Source organism: Capsella rubella, unplaced genomic scaffold, assembly GCF_000375325.1.
Source record: "Capsella rubella cultivar Monte Gargano unplaced genomic scaffold, Caprub1_0 scaffold_8, whole genome shotgun sequence".
In the NCBI taxonomy this organism is placed as follows: domain Eukaryota; kingdom Viridiplantae; phylum Streptophyta; class Magnoliopsida; order Brassicales; family Brassicaceae; genus Capsella; species Capsella rubella.
Genome location: NW_006238916.1, coordinates 7,616,423 through 7,633,817, shown reverse-complemented (window position 1 = coordinate 7,633,817; position 17,395 = coordinate 7,616,423). Strand labels below are relative to the sequence as shown.

Genomic DNA, 17,395 nt, shown 5'->3' with positions numbered 1-17,395 from the left:
TAAACTAAGTCTACAAGATTTCCAATGTTGTGTTTTTTTTTTGTTCCTTAGCTTTCCTCTATATGTTATACGGTTTCCGATTAAAAGCTCTTTAAACCTTTCTTACTACTTTTGTGAAACTCACTTATTTTTTTAAAAAAAATATGTTTTTGATACTAGCTAGTATTTAAAAGATAAACAAATTATTCTAGTATTTAGTACTCATCAGTTACTGTAAATCGGAAAAGAAAACAATTGTGAGCTAAGTTGTTTTTTAGGAAACACATTCGTTACTACAAAACACAATTATTACCTACGATATCTGTCTTACATAGATGATGAAACTCATAACTTGTAATCATGCAATAAAGCACAGTGCGATGAGAGAGAGATGGAGAGAGTGCAATAAAGTGTGGCTCATGTATTTCGTGGTGAGAGTAAATGATATTTCAGATCTTCGTAGTGATTAAAGTTTGAGTCGGACCCATCTCATTCACCTCTTCAGCTACTTCTACAATTTTGTTTCTACTATAATCGATTTTATTTTTTTACCCAAATAATCAACAAAACTGAAATGAAAATGTCATCATTCAAAATCCTTTACATGTTCTGCTTCTAGTACAGACCATTTGCCAATTTATGTATATGTTCACATTTTTTACCGTTGATATGTAACAGAGAGAGAGGGAGAGAGAGATCTATACACATAGTTATATGCAACACCATATAGTCGTGTCCTAGTGCGTAGTGACTGCCGATTTACAGAGACGAGAGACGTGTAGGGATGTTATACGTAGGTAGGGTGCAGGCAGAAATCAAGGAAATTAAATTTTTGTCATGCAAATGTAATAAAAGCACGTATAGAAGGAGACAAATATGTAACATTAATTAATAAACAATTTTAAATCGCACAAAAAAAGGAAAAAAGACGTATGGTTGGCAACAACGATATTTATAGTATATTTGAATTTGAATTTCATTAATTATATATAAAATCCTTATATCACAAAAAGAAAAATCATTAAAAATGAGAGGGTTGTAAAAGTTTCTAATGGGTTCAAATTTTTCAAATGCATATGTTTGTGTTGAGATTTTGTACTCGTATCTTTAATTAGGGTTTAACGCGTTATTATTATTTTGATGGATATAAACAGCATTCTACGTTATTTTTATATCTCTTGTGAATCTTATCAACTCGCGCCAGCCCTTGATGTATCTCAAAGAAGTGAAGAACCATTTAATGCTTTGATCGGGGCTAGGGTTTTAGAGCTGATTTAGTTCAAAGCTACAAACTTAGGGTTCTGTTTTTTTCCTTCTGTGAATCCATCTTAGGATGTAGGTTTAGCATTTAGCCATTTAGGGCATACTGCGTTTTGGTCCCCAATGCGACTAAGAGTGCCAAAATTCACAACTACGTGAGTCGTCCCCCATGGCTACACTACACAGCTACACACATGCATGCAAAAATTTGTATACTCTATGGAGACTTATAACGAAACGTTTATACGCATACGTTCAATATATAGGATGACGAATGTATAGATATATATTTTTTATGAATGTAAATTTCATTAAGAAACTTGAGAGATAAAGATTTACAAAAATAATTTCACCGACTAAAGTAGTTTGGTATATACTGTATATATATATGTGTTATTTGATGCGCTGTTATTCTTGTTCTAAACCAAATAAAAATTGTAGTTTTAGATTATATCTACAATGAAATAAGTTTTTATATACGAAACGGAAGTTTATAAATTTTAACGCGCGAAACGTTAATCTAGTGTCGCAATTTATATCTCAATGTATGTACAATGAAATAAGTTAGTGAACACACAAACAAAAAGTTTCGGCCAAGTTGAAACTACAACCACTTAAGATGTCTTTGATCTTAGAGTTACAGAAACATAAGAAGCTTAAAAATGTTTGACATCATATCCGATGTATGATCCAAGCAATGAGTGCGAGTTATTTGGAATCCAGATTGATATAAACTTAATCATATAAACTTAATTATTTTCATTTATTTGAAAAATGACTATCTAATTCACAACTGAAAAGATCCAACTTTATGTAAATGGAAATTTTGAAACTGTATATATCTTGTTTACTCTGAACTTTTTACAAAACCAAAACCAAAACCTAAAACCGCAACAAGATCATGATCAGTGCATTAAGGAGATGGTTTATATATATATACATGTTACAACTTACATGTATGTGTGTCTGTGTGTATACTATATAGATGTGAATGAATGAAGAAGAAAGAATCTTCGGGCACGGAGATGGCGTGTCCGTTCATTGAAAGCCGCCCACCATCTTTATTATATTTGTTTCCGAAGTACTACTGCTTCCTGCTCAACTTGCAGACGATTTTGATTCCTGCACAACTTGCAACTTTCTCATGCTCAGTTTTATCTGATTAATTGCTTCAAAAAAGTCAATTATTATTATAAAAAGGCAAATATTCTTATATATTCTTTTAGTCCATCGAGTTTTTTTTTTGTTTGTTTGTTTTGTTTTGATTAGTAATTATCGACGACAACTCATGACTTTTTTTAATTGAGACTGCAGGAAGAATATAATATTATCAACGCTTCGTTATGTCGTATATACAATAAAATAAATTTCATTTCAATCATTTTCTTTTGTTTTTGTTATAGTAATGTCACGAACAAGGGTGTTTTAGAAATGTCGATTTTGATTTACGAAATGAATAGAGCAAAAGACAAAACTGTACGAATATTAAAAACATGTCATAGTCTCCATCAAAAGAGTATCCGTATACATAAAGACACTTAATAATACCTTGGATCCGAGTCATATCAAAATTAATATCATGCATGCATGCATAATTAAACTTTAGTTGCATCAATATATGTCCGTTGAATCAAAATCACTAACAAATTAAACTAAGAACATTTGCCACATGTGATCATTTTATTACAAACAAGAAGTAAAATGTATAAACTTATAAGGCATTGTTTCATGGCATATTGCCATATTATATAAGCAATATCGCGTTATATAGAAACAACTATAGTTTGTTCGATTGATGCTGCTTCATTAATTTTGGGCTAGAAACAAAACATAAAGGAGAAGAGACCCGTTACAAAAAAAACTAAAAAGACATGGTCAGGTAAATTATATAATATCTGACAGCCAACACATTAACTTCAAACCTAACGACTACCCTGGTTTGTCTTGGCTCCATCTTCTTAAATTTTCGTTTATTTCTCTAAAACATTGTAATGGATTCATTAATATATATACTAAAACATATATGTGTATATATATATCTATTCATGTACAAAACAATTTTTAAAAAAAAAATTGAAAGGGAAAGTTCAAATGATCAAGGGTGGCTCCTCAAGAAGTAATTTGATTTCGATGAGACAAAATGTGGCATGACTAGTATGACATCAAATATTTATTGCCTTAGATCTATCCCTTGTCTTTTTATTTTCTTGAAAACAAATTTGTTTGCTCAATTTTCTTTTTATTGGTTAAAGGGTTTTATGTGTTCTTGTATGAATTTGACTCACAAAATTTCAAATTATATATTACCTATTAGATTCAGGTTAATTTCTAGGCTGGTTTTTAAGGAAGTTGAACATGTTACGGATTGAACCAACCTAACATTTTGTAAACCATTAGATTTGTTTTTTTAACAGTAAAAACAGTATTATTTTTTTTGTTTGGTTAAATGTAAACTACATTAAAATGTAAAATAAGCAAAGACCAAGTGAACAAACAAATTGTTTGACATCGTCTGACGTAACATGTTTTAAATTGATCTATCAATCATATATAAAAGTGTCTAAACTTGTATAGGCTATTCTTTTTATAACGATCTTTAATTTATAATGTGAATACAATGTACAATATATCATTCAATTGATTGTCTCACGAGTGAGGCGCTAAAATAAATGTGAATTCACTAATTTTCAAAATACTTTTTTGTTTCTTTCTTACATATATACATTTACTCGAAAACCGGGATCGGTCGGACCATTCGCAACCCAAATATATACGTAAAATTAAATACAAAGAAACGTACATGTCCGCGTTTATGTGCATTACATGTTTTTGTGTACAACCAACAATTATACCGAGCTTGTGAATTTTCAAAAAAACTTTTACCCCTAACCAAAAAAACCCATAAAAATATATTTCCTAAGGAATTTATGTATCTTTCCCTAGGGGATATGCAACCTTCATCTCTCATGTAAAGTATACAATAAGACGTACCATATATATAATATAACATATGCATATTTATATCTAAAACGTTAAAGAGAGACACGAAAAAACCTAGATTCTCCCCAAATTTCATCCAACGGCACAAACAGCATAATAAATAGCCCTATCAAAATAATATACAATAAAAATTGAAATTTGACAGCGATAGTTTAGTCCTCGATGAATGCGAGTCCCTCATATTTACTCCTTTTGGCATTCACTCTCTTTTTATCTCTCTTTCTCCACTTGATATGTCTTTTGGCGTCTCTTTCTAATTTCTCTAAATCTTTCTTCTTCTTTTTATTTTTGTAAAGTCCACAACTATTAAACAAAACAACGAACGAGGAAGAGAGAGAGAGAGAGAGAGAGAAATATAGTTCTAGTCACGATGCGGGAGATAATACCGGATTTTCTTGAAGAGTGTGAATTCGTCGACACTACACTAGCCGGAGATGATCTTTTTGCCATCTTAGAGAGTCTTGAAGGCGCTGGAGAGATATCTCCGACAGCTGCATCTACACCTAAAGATGGAACCACAAGTTCCAAGGAGTTAGTTAAGGACCAAGATTATGAAAACTCATTTCCTAAGAGGAAGAAGCAAAGACTAGAAACCGGGAAAGATGAAGACGAAGAAGAAGAAGACGCAGAAGGCGAAGGAGAAGGAGAAGAAGATGGTAAGCAAGATGGGCAACAAAAGATGTCTCATGTAACCGTGGAACGTAACCGGAGAAAGCAAATGAACGAGCACTTGACTGTCTTACGTTCTCTTATGCCTTGTTTCTACGTCAAACGGGTATATTTTCAATACATCCATAATAAAATTTAGCAGTATGTGAATTGTGGCAGCGCCCGACTAATTAATACTATTCGTTCAACTAATCTTTTTGGTATACCTATATCTATCATATCATATCATATCAGAAACATCAAAAATATCATATCTATGTTTTTAAGAATAATGACAATTATAATGACATTTGGTCCCACTAATCATCTATATTTCTTTTCTTCCTTTCATGTCACAATATGATATATGGATTGTTTAATTATATGCTGACTTATATTTTCTTTCTTTCCTCGTAAACCAACCTATAATAATAAAAAGGGGGACCAAGCATCCATCATAGGAGGAGTTGTGGAGTACATAAGCGAGTTACAACAAGTTCTTCAATCTTTAGAAGCCAAGAAACAACGTAAAACATATGCCGAAGTCCTAAGCCCGAGACTTGTCCCCAGCCCTCGTCCTTCACCGCCTGTTCTTAGCCCGCGAAAACCACCTCTTAGTCCGCGCATTAACCACCACCAGATCCCCCACCACCTCCTTCTTCCTCCCATAAGCCCACGAACCCCTCAGCCCACAAGCCCATACCGGGCCATTCCACCTCCACTACCACTCATCCCACAGCCTCCACTTCGTTCTTATAGCTCACTGGCTAGTTGCAGCAGCATAGGAGACCCGCCTCCATACTCTCCAGCTTCATCTTCCTCCTCTCCTTCAGTCAGTAGTAACCATGAGAGTAGTGTTATTAATGAGCTTGTAGCTAACTCAAAGTCGGCTTTGGCTGACGTGGAAGTGAAGTTCTCAGGAGCTAACGTGCTACTTAAAACGGTGTCGCATAAGATCCCGGGACAAGTTACGAAGATAATTGCTACTCTTGAAGATTTGGCTCTAGAGATTCTTCAAGTTAATATTAACACCGTCGACGAAACCATGCTTAATTCTTTCACCATCAAGGTACGTACGAGTATAATCAAATCCTAATTAATTCTCACTGATTCTCTTCTGTCTTCTTTCATGTATGTAATTCAATACATTTTATCTTTTCTTACATAGGATATATGGTGGGGGAAGAAATGGTAGGGTAGTGTAATAAGTAATAATTCACTGAGATTCACATAAATTACACTCTTTTGATTTATAAGAAATTTTAACAATATATAATATATAATTCTTATCTACATTGTTATATATATGCACACAAACGTAGGGTATGTCAGATTGCTCACAAACATACAAAACTAAACTATTCTTTGTTTTGCATATTTTCATTAAAACTCTTAATATATACATTTGACTTTCTTAAAATGGAACAAGGTGTGAAAGAACACGTGTCTTGATATATCATATACATTTCTATGTCAACATTGAAGAGCACCAAAATTTTAAATTTTTTAAATTCGAAATAAATTGTTCTCTATATTTGAATTGTAATCAAATAAATCAAGTTGCCTTAGTTTTCGTGTCAATACTTCATTTGTACGATGAATAATATAATTTATACAATGGTTGTAGATATTAGTAGATTATATTATTGATAATTTGGTTATCGAAAAAAATGTGATCAAAGTAAGCATGCTTCTATATGTCTCCTAGTATAGGCATTTGTAACTCAGTTTCTTAAAATATATATCTCTCTCTTTTTGTTTTGATAGATTGGAATAGAGTGCCAACTAAGTGCAGAAGAACTGGCCCAACAAATTCAGCAAACGTTCTGCCAATAAAAGAAGGATTTAATACATCTTTCGTATAAACCCTAACGAGAGACCAGTACGTACTCACTTTGTCTCCTTATTTATCCTTTTTAGTTATCTTCAAACTTTTCTAAAGTGATACATGGAGTTACTTTTGAATTAAAATGTTATTTAAAATCTTCGATGAATATTACTAATATAGGTATAAGTGATGAGTATTTAAAATTTATCAGCTGATCATATAATAGCTTTGTTACGTGTAATTTTTTTTTAATGTTTTAGAGTAGCTAGTCGTACTCCTACTATGTAACTTCATTTTTGTTATTACATCGAGCATTGTTGCTGTAATTTCATATGAATGAACAAACAGTGTATGAGTTTCTCATGAATAAAAATTAATCTTGCATCTTAAATTTTGGATATCCTTTTTATTGTAAACAGAAAAATGCTCGTATATATAGATTTAAAGAGGGATGTTAAAGATCGACAAAGAGAGAAGCGGTTTATATTTCTTTTGCTAAGGTGAATCGGTTTTATATTACAAGGATGTAACGTTGTTAATTTAATTTCTCAAAAACAAATATTATAAACTCTCCTTGATCATAAGAATCTCTTTTTCTTGTTTTGCGCTATGGATTATATATATCTTCTCTTGAAATTAATTAAAATATTTGTATGTGCACATTTTCATACATACTTGTGTAAGAGCTAATTCAAATGTCTCCTCTCACATTTTTATCGATAAGTATAATCGTATTTAAAAGAATACCTATGCTGTTTATTTATGTAAATATTTACGTCGTAAAATCAAGTTTGCTGAAAACTGAAAGGAAAAAAAAAAGGTCACAAACTCATAGTCGTCGTGCCAAGAGTCATAAGAATTTAAGACAAAATTTGATATCCGTAACGAAAAAGACAATAATAATTTATGATTATGTTACAATTTACAAACACACTAATTTGTCAATATAAGTTCTAAACCATTCTGTTTACTTCTGATCTCGTGCATGGAAATAAAGACATGAAATGCCAACGACGTGTCAAACAAATTAAAATTTTGAAATAGAGTCGACAAATTACATAGAGATGAGTCGATGGTCCAAGTCGGACAGCATAGCGCAGAGTGCCCAATTAATGGTGAACTTAACAACTGGGCCGTGAAAAGTGGACTTGACCATATCTTTTGGACCAATAAATACTTATATTGTCGCTCGTGCCTTGTTATATAATGGGCTCAACTAAGTTGGATACTATTAGGCCTACCAATTGCTCTATTTTAACTGGAGTAGTAACTTTTTGTAGTTTGTGTGAAACGACATACATATATCCGAATTGAATCGTTTGGTTTCGTAATCATGAAAAGCATATAAGCCAAAACCCTTCTATCCGTTTGGTTCGTGTCCATGACAAAGCAGTTTGAGAAGCAAAACGTCCGTTCATATTAGTCGTTACTAATCAATGAGACGGACATAATAAATAGATGATTCGGACAACATTATTGGTGGAATCTTAACAAGTATCTTAACAAATCTTAACCAATAATATTGGTCTTAAAACAAATAGACAATATATGTTGGTACATAGTTTTCAAATTGAAAAAAAACAAAAAAGATTAGTATAGTAAGCTACGTCAATATTTAGCTTTTCTTAATTAGTATGTACTATTTTTTTTTTCTTCGAATTTATATATAAAAGTTGAAGTTCACACATAGCGGATGTAATGCAACACATAGTGTATAAGTGTTGTTTTAAATAAAGTGTTCCAAATTTTTTCTTTTGTATAGATATATGATTACATTAGTTGAATAACATACTTTGACGAAACTTCAACGTTTTTTACAAAAGATAATCGTAAGGATTAAAGTAAGGATAATCGTAATCATTAGTTGAAGTTTCGTCAAAGTATATGTTACTCAACTATAAGTCTATAACTAACATATTGTATGGTATACTGTTTAAAATGTTTGTTACTAATTAAACTATTCATATATACTCAACCATTTTTCAAATGAGTGGCGGCTACCTCTAGATAAGTTCTATGAAAAGACTATTAATACATACTCTTTATTTTTCTAAATGGTTTTTAATCACATAATGTATCGTATTATATATGATTCATGTTTTAAACTTAGCACTGATTAGGAAAAAGATAATGGTAAGGATTAAGGACACTCTTTAGAATTGATTACCAATTGAAACCTATATTATAAAATGTTAAGAAAAAACACAACAAAATGAAAAACAATAGATGCTACATTCTTCAAACTAACAAGAACCACTACTATACATCTATTATTTGTTTTTTTTTTTTCATTTTCTTCTTCTCATTGGGTGGTGGGGATTTAAACTTAGAGAAACAAAATAGAATTCTAAGAAGGATAAAAAGAGAAACGAGGACGGTGAGGTTTGGTGTGTTTGTGGGAAGAAGATGAGTGAAGTTGTTGCCGTCGTTTCTCAGCAAAGCCTTCACTGTTTCTCATTATCCAATATCTCTCTATCTCCTCTGGCTGTCTTCCTGGAACTCTTCCTGCTATTAAATCCCACCTATAATTCAAAATAATCATACAAACTATTAATTTATATCCAGAAAACATTTATATTTTCAATAGTATTAGTGTATAGTTTTGTCAGTTCAGATTTCCATATTTGAGCCAGCCAAGCATTTATACATAAGTACTTACAGAAAAGTAAGTTAGGTTCTTACTTCTATCTGTGTACGTATGTAATTTAATGAACGTGATAGCTTTAATTAAATGTGCTATTTTTTTTTTACAAACAAATTAGTGGAAGCCATGTGCTTCCCTCTACATCATGGTACACTGTACATTATAAGTAAAGTACATACTTAGACAAACGTATGTTAAACTGTAATTAATTAGTTGCATATTAAATTGTTTAAAGATATGTCTAATATATAAGTACTTTTCATTTAGCTTAGTCGAGATCATGGACATAAGTAAAGAAGAAGAAGAAGAAGAAATGGTTACCTATCACCGACAAGTCTGTACATTCGGAAGATGAGATCTTCTTCTTGTTCAGTCATGTTGATGAACTCCCATTCGATACTGCTTACTTCTGCACATAATTGTATATTCAAACCAATTTAAACTCAACACAAATATTAAATATGATTAATAAGAAATATGATTAATAAGAAGAGACAAATATAATCTTTTTTAAAAGTTCGTAAAACTAGTAACTAATCTTGATAAGTTATATTTTTAAAGTTAGCTAGCACAAGGTGTTACTAATTTAGAAGTGAACATATATACCTCGTTTTCTACAAGTATATATACTCTGAAATAAAATTAAGTAATATTTTCGTTTTGTTTTTATAAATGTGTTAAGACTATATTTATATAACCATCAAAGGTTCTTGCTTTCTTCTACACATGAAAAGGATATGGAAACACATGGATGAAGAGTATATAGAGAATAAGGAGGAACCTTCAGAATCATGGAGTAAGTTTTTGCGTTGCTTACGACGACGACGACGGTCAGAAGTGTTATCCATCAATATTGATGTTAAGAAGGAAAACAAAATTGGAGAGAAAAATATAATGTTATGAAATTTTTTGAGATTGGAAAATGTATGGAAATAAAAGATATGAGAGATGAGAGTTTATAGAGGAAGAAGAAGAAGAGAGAGAGAATGAAAATATCCAACGAACAGCCTTTGCAAACTAATAGTAAGAAGTGTTGTGTGGTCTTGTTGACCTCTTTAGCCTTTGTGTAGTAGACTTGTCGTTGACACTCTCTCGTATACATTACACATGGAGCGATAAAGGTCTTTACTTAAAATTTATTGGGATTTATAAGTATTTTGAAGACTAACTTTGTTCTCATTCATAGATATTAACAAATTATTTCCCTTTTTCTCATAATTCAATGTTTTTTTATTTCTTGCAGAACCTACTTTCTTTTTTTAGAATAATAAGAATTTATTGATTATAATTTTGGCAGAGGCAATTTCAACGATGTTTTAGTTAATAGAGTAGTATTTGTTTGTTGTTGTTCTTTCTATTTTTTTTTTTAGTCAAGTCCAATTTGTTTTTCTAAGAAACTTAGTTGTTATTAAATTACTAGTTTTTTGTTTTCAAGGTTTGGACATAAAACCAAACCGTACCAGATAAATATTCTTAAAGCAAAATTAATCTCATTAATTATGCTAGAATTTTTTTTTTGTCTCGCTAAATTCAAATAAAATTTTGGTGATTTTTTTAATCCCAAATTTTAATAAGAATGGTAAATACGGAATGGTTTAAATTTAATAGATATAAGGATTATAGTTTTTCTAATATAACTCCATTTATATATATATATAACTTTTTTTGACATATGGTATGGTTGTAGAATCTACGGTGACTAAGACATAACATATGACACTGTATGGCAACTCCTACGCTGGCGAGATACTGAAACCACTTACACAAGGAGATTTAATGAATGCCTTTTGGAGAAATTGAATCTCTCTCCATACCAAAATCCCTTGAATTTGCTCTTTTTCTTTGATATATTCAATATCTATCATCAATTTTGAATCGACCTATTAGAAATAACGTATTAATGTCGAGTGTGACTGTGTGAGACATCACATAATATAATATAAAGTACGCTTTTCAATAAATTATTGTAACAAAGTATACACAATTACTATATATCAAAGTGTCCCCAAAGCGGATTTTCAAGATATATCCATCACACATATAACATGTCACCAATACCGTTTTGACGGGTATGGGTACACACACGATTATTCAACCGTTGAAGATAAACGTAGCTTGTGATAGTCCATTATTTGATGCATGAAATCTAGTTCCTTAAATTCGTCTTTCTGCTAGAAGTGGTTGTACTTGAATTAGTAGCATGGTCAAGGATAAAAATGTGTTTACTTTGAATTATTCTAGGTCCATTTTTGGTTGTTTTGGAGAGATTATATATGAGACTTAATGAAGAAAAATATGTTTTACTTTGGATTTTTTGAATGCAATGGTTAAATTTTAGGTGAGTTATAAAAGTAGTTCCGCCTGTTAATGTTAAGAGCATGTGCAATGGAAATATTTAGAATGTCTTAAGATGAGTCTTAAAAATATAAGTTTATTGAAAGTTTTTGGTCTAATATTTAAGAAAAGTGTCTTAAGTTAGACATTTTTGTGGGTGTCTTAAATTAAATTTACAGAAAACATCATAATTAATTTTTCGACACTTTTAATGGGTTTACCCTTGAACATGCTCTAAAGAAAAGAATAACGGATGAGGTCTTAACGGTTAGGGAACTTACGTAAAAATTATTTGGAAGGCTGAATAACTCGTCAAATAGATTGCTATAAATATTTTTCATAGTTTTTACTAGATCAAAGAATGCATTCAATGAAAAATGGGTCTCTAGTTAGGAACAAAAAGAAGGAAATTGGTTTTGTATAGGTAATCCAACTGTATTAAAATTATGGTACAAAAGGACAAAGATGTTAGATGTGATTACCTTTTGTAGGAGTAATATAATTCGATTTTACTATACCATCTTAAAAAAACATGTGTACAAAGATGGTGACATGTTGTTGTCTCCTGGAAAGATTAATCATAAAAGCAATCAATCACTATCTATTTTTCTCTTTCCACTTTAATTAACAAACTTAAAAACTCTTGTACAAATTATTCTTTTCTGTTGGGGAATAAATTTTGATATTAACCCAAAAAAAAATGAAAAAGGAAGAAGATATAGATTAATCATAAAAGAACTGCTATTAAGGAATACTAGTTTTTTTAGTTAAGAAAGTTATAAGAGAGAAAAGAAAGAAACATTGAACCGATTTTGAAACATGGTTGCATGCAGCTGTTGGTAGATCACTTCAACTAACATTCTTAGTCCTAAATAAAACATATAGTATTTTAATAAACATGGTCATTAAACTATAAATTTAAACCCCCATCACAAAGTAAAAGCTTCGAATTAAATTTTAGAAAAACTTGTTGAACTATGTATACAAATGTTTTGATTGGTCAACAACATTGTTGACAACATTTAAGGGTGGTCCAATGAATGAATGTTTCTGCTGCTTTCTGTTGAAATTAACATCATATACGATAATACGAATGAGAATATTCACTTAAACCGCCTATACATTTAGCAACATATGACTATATATGAGTGAATAGATTCACTTAGCCTCCTCATCCATAAACAACGTACACATGAGTAAATTTATTTTTGACGTAAAGAGTTATGAGCTCAAAGGAGGGATTCGATCACAAATAACATAGAGTATTTCATATTTGTGAGCCATAGTTTTTTTTTTTAATATTTTTGTATGAAAAAAACCTTTTAATAAAGTTTGAAAATTTCTTTAAACTTCAGTTCTTAAATTATCGTTGTATGGGAAGTCTGCTAATTGAGCCAAGATCTAATAGGATTATTTGGTTGTTAAAAATACAGACGGTTTGATTATTCATAAAATTAGTCGAAAAATATTTCAAACTCGAGATAGAGAGTATGATGCCTCTTCGAAAAATAGTCCACTCTGTAGTAGTTCGGTGCTTTTCTACCAAAGCTGACCGGATCAGCCAATAGAGTTTATAAAAAAAGTTTTTCTTACTAAATAATATTATGAAAAGTAAATTATGAAAGAATAGAACATTACAAAAGTTGATAAAAAAAATAATTGTGTCCAAAATGTTCATTACACTAACTTAGGGGAGGACAAAGAAACCCTAAAAATACGGTTTTATATTAAAACATTATGATTATGATAATATGAAAAGTAGTATTGACGTTTTGGGTAAACATCTGACTTTCTAAACTAAGACTTCAACTAATTCATTCGCTAACTTTGACCAAACTTATTTCATGAGACATACACAATAATATTTATACAGAGTGATTCCAACGTTAAAGTGAAAATAAGAAACGTACCCGATCGAGATCATCATATAAAATATCAAATCGTAATAGTGTATACAGTAGCTCTAACCGAATAGACTCTGCGCTAGCTGCTGCACAGAACAAAATAAAAAAGTACTGAATCTCACCAAAACAATGTGTTGTGAAAAGTCAGCAGTGTGTAATTTGAGAAAACAACACAGAGGAACTTATTCAAACAACAAAACCTGCCCGACATTACTAGAGTGATAATGTTCGTCATGTACGTAACAACATTTTTGGTCTGTAGGCTTCACCAGCATGAGACGGTCGATTTGTTCTTTGCTATGACTTGACGTCAGGTAGCTAGTACCTATCATCATAATTTAAAGTTCATGTGAATAGTATTTTATTAATTTTCTTTTTCTTTGGTTGTATAAACACAGTTAATTTGAGAATCATGAAAGAAACGCTTTTTTGATCAAATGACAGTTAGAACCGCAAGATTATTGCTAGCGTTTGGATATAAACCAGTTTGTTATAGAACGCGTTCAAGATTTTATTATTTTTTTGGAAAATGAGATATTATTAAAAAAGTTAGAAAAAAAGTTTAGTAGATAAATAATAGTATTATTTTCTAATATTAATGTGTTTCTTTATATTGCGTGTAATTATTTGACCGGAATCTGTTTTCTTTTCCAAACACAAAAAAATACTGTGTAAACGCTTTTTTACATTTTTATTTATGAAAATACGTTATAGAAAGTCATGTTTGTGTTTTGAAACGCGAAAACATTTTCTAGATTATCCTATTAAAAAACTAAATGTTTTCTTATTTATATAATTAATTATATCAAATTAAATATGTACAGAAGATAACTCTATAAAAGAGAACTTTTAGACATCCACAGGTTGAAAATCTTTTGTGTGGTCTATTCCAATTGAGTCATCTAAACTAAAAAATCCTGTCCACTCGTACTAGGATTAGATTTTTGGTTGATATATTATGAAACAAGTCCATTCCTACTCTACATACGAGTACGACCCATATACAGTATGTTTTTGGTCTCCTCATCTTTGTTTCTTTTTTTATCTTTTTTGGTTTGTGTTTCACATGACTTTTAATTTTTATTTTTTTTATCTTTTACGGTTCTATGGAAATTTACAGGCAAGAAACTGAACACTACTCCAAGTTTCAGTTCGGTTTTCTACTGACAAATGTTTTGACCTTAAGCTTTTGGTGCGTAGTTTAAATTTGCATTTGAGAAAATAATTCAATTTAAGGGAAACACAGGATGATCAGTACACTAAATTTGATTTCAATAATATATTCTTGCAGATATTTACAAATTAAACTAAATAACTGAATTTGCAATTTGATACTTTTATTAAGTTCAAATTATGTTTTCTCGACGTCTTAGCTATGCTTTGTCTTAAAGAAAAGTTCTACTCGTCTACTAAACAAAAATCTAAAACGTTTTTCATAAAACTCTATATGTCAACATCAGATTTCTCGCACCACAAAAATGAAAAACTCTTTCAAGATAATGCTCATTATTAACTAGAATCCACTGAATTGATCAATCCGATGGTACATGCAACAAAAGACAAAAATTTAAAATAGACTCCAATTCTCAAGGGAACCATATATTTTTTTCTACATTTTTGTATCAATAATATATAATTTCATATGCTATCTAGTACTAACAAAATTAGATAATGCAGAACTAATATCATTTGAACGTTATTTTATAAGCTTTTGTGACAGAAATTAGATAATGCAGAACTAATTATCATTTGAACGTGATTTGGGTGATCTATTGTGTTTGGATGATGACAGAAATTTAATGTTAATGGTGGAAAAAAACTTGATCCATTATCTTAAGAGACCTAAGACTGTGTTTCTAAAACTCTAAGTAATTTTTTTTTATTGGACAAAAATCACTATATAAAAAACATACTCCCTCTGTTTCACAAAAAATGTCATTTTGATATATTTCACAAAAATTAAGAAAACATTAAAATATACGCATATGCTCCTATTTAATAAGTGATTTATTAGTTTAATTAGTATTAAATTAAAGGTAAAATTAGGAAATTAAATGTAAAAGATGTACTGAAAATGTAGAATGATACTCTTTGTGAAAAAAAAATAAAAATATAAAATGACACTTTTTTTGAAACAGATAGAATATTTAATTAAAAGATCGAACATGAATTTATTAAAAGAAATAGTTGAAAATTGTATCTAACTTTGTAATTTGGATAAAGACTTTCATTTCCATTGAACTTTTGGTCAATGGTATTTATTAGAGTTAGGTCTGACTATTTCTCTTTGCATTGAAAATCAGTTAGGTGGAGTAATACGAGGTCAAAGAGGAACCTCATTTATAAGTTGGATAATCAAATTCTTCATAGTTCTTGAAATCTATAGTGACATGATATCATTATACAAGCATAAATTGTTGGGGTGACTACAGAAAATTAATTTTTTTCATATATATTTTTTCTTTCAAAAATATTAGCTACTAGTAGTATATGCCTACTTTTAATATACTACTGAAAATGTTGAAGGGAGCTATTTCTAGAACAACTTTGTAATGCCTTTGGCTCTGGGATTCGCTAAATCCAGATGCAAGATGAGGAAAGATCTCAGAATCTTTTAAATCACCTGCGATTGTGAAATTTCCAGATTTAATACAGCTACCAAGCACATCATTATCAGTCATTTTGGTGTTTCTTCGTCTGCCAGTGACTGTGAAATATGAGATTCACAGATTCAAGCAGTTGAAACTATCAATTAATTAAATCTTTAATATATTAATACTGTTGTCTTAAATAATATCTTAAAAAACCTAAAATTTCAAATTATTATTCTAATTTGAACATGTCTTGAGATTATATAAACAAGCAAATCCAGGTATGTCACCTATATTAGTAGTTGATTTAGTTTGACTAATCTATTTTTGGATATGATCAATGATGCTTAAAATGGCAAAACATAATTCAATTTTCAGAAAATGATTACTATGTAAAACATGTGTTCATTTTTTTTAATAGATTACCGTATGATTTTAGAGATAACTATATAAAATTTTGTGTTTTTTTCGATGAACGTTACATATTTGATTTGGCTTTTGGTTTTTTGTAATAACGTTGTTGGAATAACTAATCTTATCAAAACTGAAGCAAGATAACGCAAGACTCGGCGAGCCGAATCAATACCATGACTTCTTCTTGATCGTTACTCAATTTTGGTTTAGTAAACTAGATTGCTCTTAAAACTTTATTAATTCACTTCCCATTTATAATTTATTTAAAATTTAACTAGAATATGAAAAGAAGAAGTTGTGCTTTGTAGAGGACAAATTATAATAAGCAAATACTGAGACCAAAGGAGGATGCAAATTCATTGGTGCCATTTCCACTACGATTCCAACAACTTAGCCAACTTGCGAAATTTTTTTTTTGTCACTCTTTCTTTCTTAATTACTTCTTTTATTTTGAATTAGTGTATTAATGCATGCATGAAAATTATGCTTGTAAAATATATATACAAACCTTACAACAACTAATTCGGAACTGAGATCATTTATGGACCTTACTTATTTAGATAATCTCTCCTAACTTCTAAGTGCATCATGCACAGTTTTAACTACTACAATATATGAGTTTATATGATTTACGATCTACGATTTTTGTTTTGACATTTCCATTCAATAAATAAATAGATAATATCTTTATCCATCAAGCAAAATAAACAACTGAGTCCAATTTTATCTCTGATTTCAAACATGAAATTATAAACCAAAATTATGATTTAAGTAGATATATATAACCCTTATT

General features: G+C 30.2%; 2 protein-coding genes across 3 annotated transcripts; one reads left to right on the top strand and one right to left on the bottom strand.

The window, feature by feature from the left end:
- Positions 1-4,542: 4,542 nt before the first annotated feature.
- On the top strand, positions 4,543-7,316 carry LOC17875213 (transcription factor SPEECHLESS). 2 transcript variants are annotated; one of them, XM_023788886.1, is made up of 4 exons: positions 4,543-5,014; positions 5,327-5,956; positions 6,655-6,769; positions 7,135-7,316. In XM_023788886.1, exons 1-3 carry the CDS (start codon positions 4,610-4,612, stop codon positions 6,721-6,723), a joined length of 1,104 nt encoding a protein of 367 aa, XP_023644654.1. In that variant the 5' UTR covers positions 4,543-4,609; the 3' UTR covers positions 6,724-6,769; positions 7,135-7,316. The 2 variants fall into 2 exon arrangements, with proteins under 2 accessions (XP_023644654.1, XP_006280670.1); XM_006280608.2 differs by lacking the exon at positions 7,135-7,316 and having other exon boundaries at positions 6,655-7,092.
- A 1,582-nt stretch (positions 7,317-8,898) lies between these two features.
- On the bottom strand, positions 8,899-10,286 carry LOC17876332 (transcription factor TRY). The gene is made up of 3 exons (XM_006281294.2): positions 10,141-10,286; positions 9,681-9,768; positions 8,899-9,237 (listed from the first exon to the last, which is right to left on the bottom strand). Exons 1-3 carry the CDS (start codon positions 10,205-10,207, stop codon positions 9,063-9,065), a joined length of 330 nt encoding a protein of 109 aa, XP_006281356.1. The 5' UTR covers positions 10,208-10,286; the 3' UTR covers positions 8,899-9,062.
- Between the last annotated feature and the right edge of the window lie 7,109 nt (positions 10,287-17,395).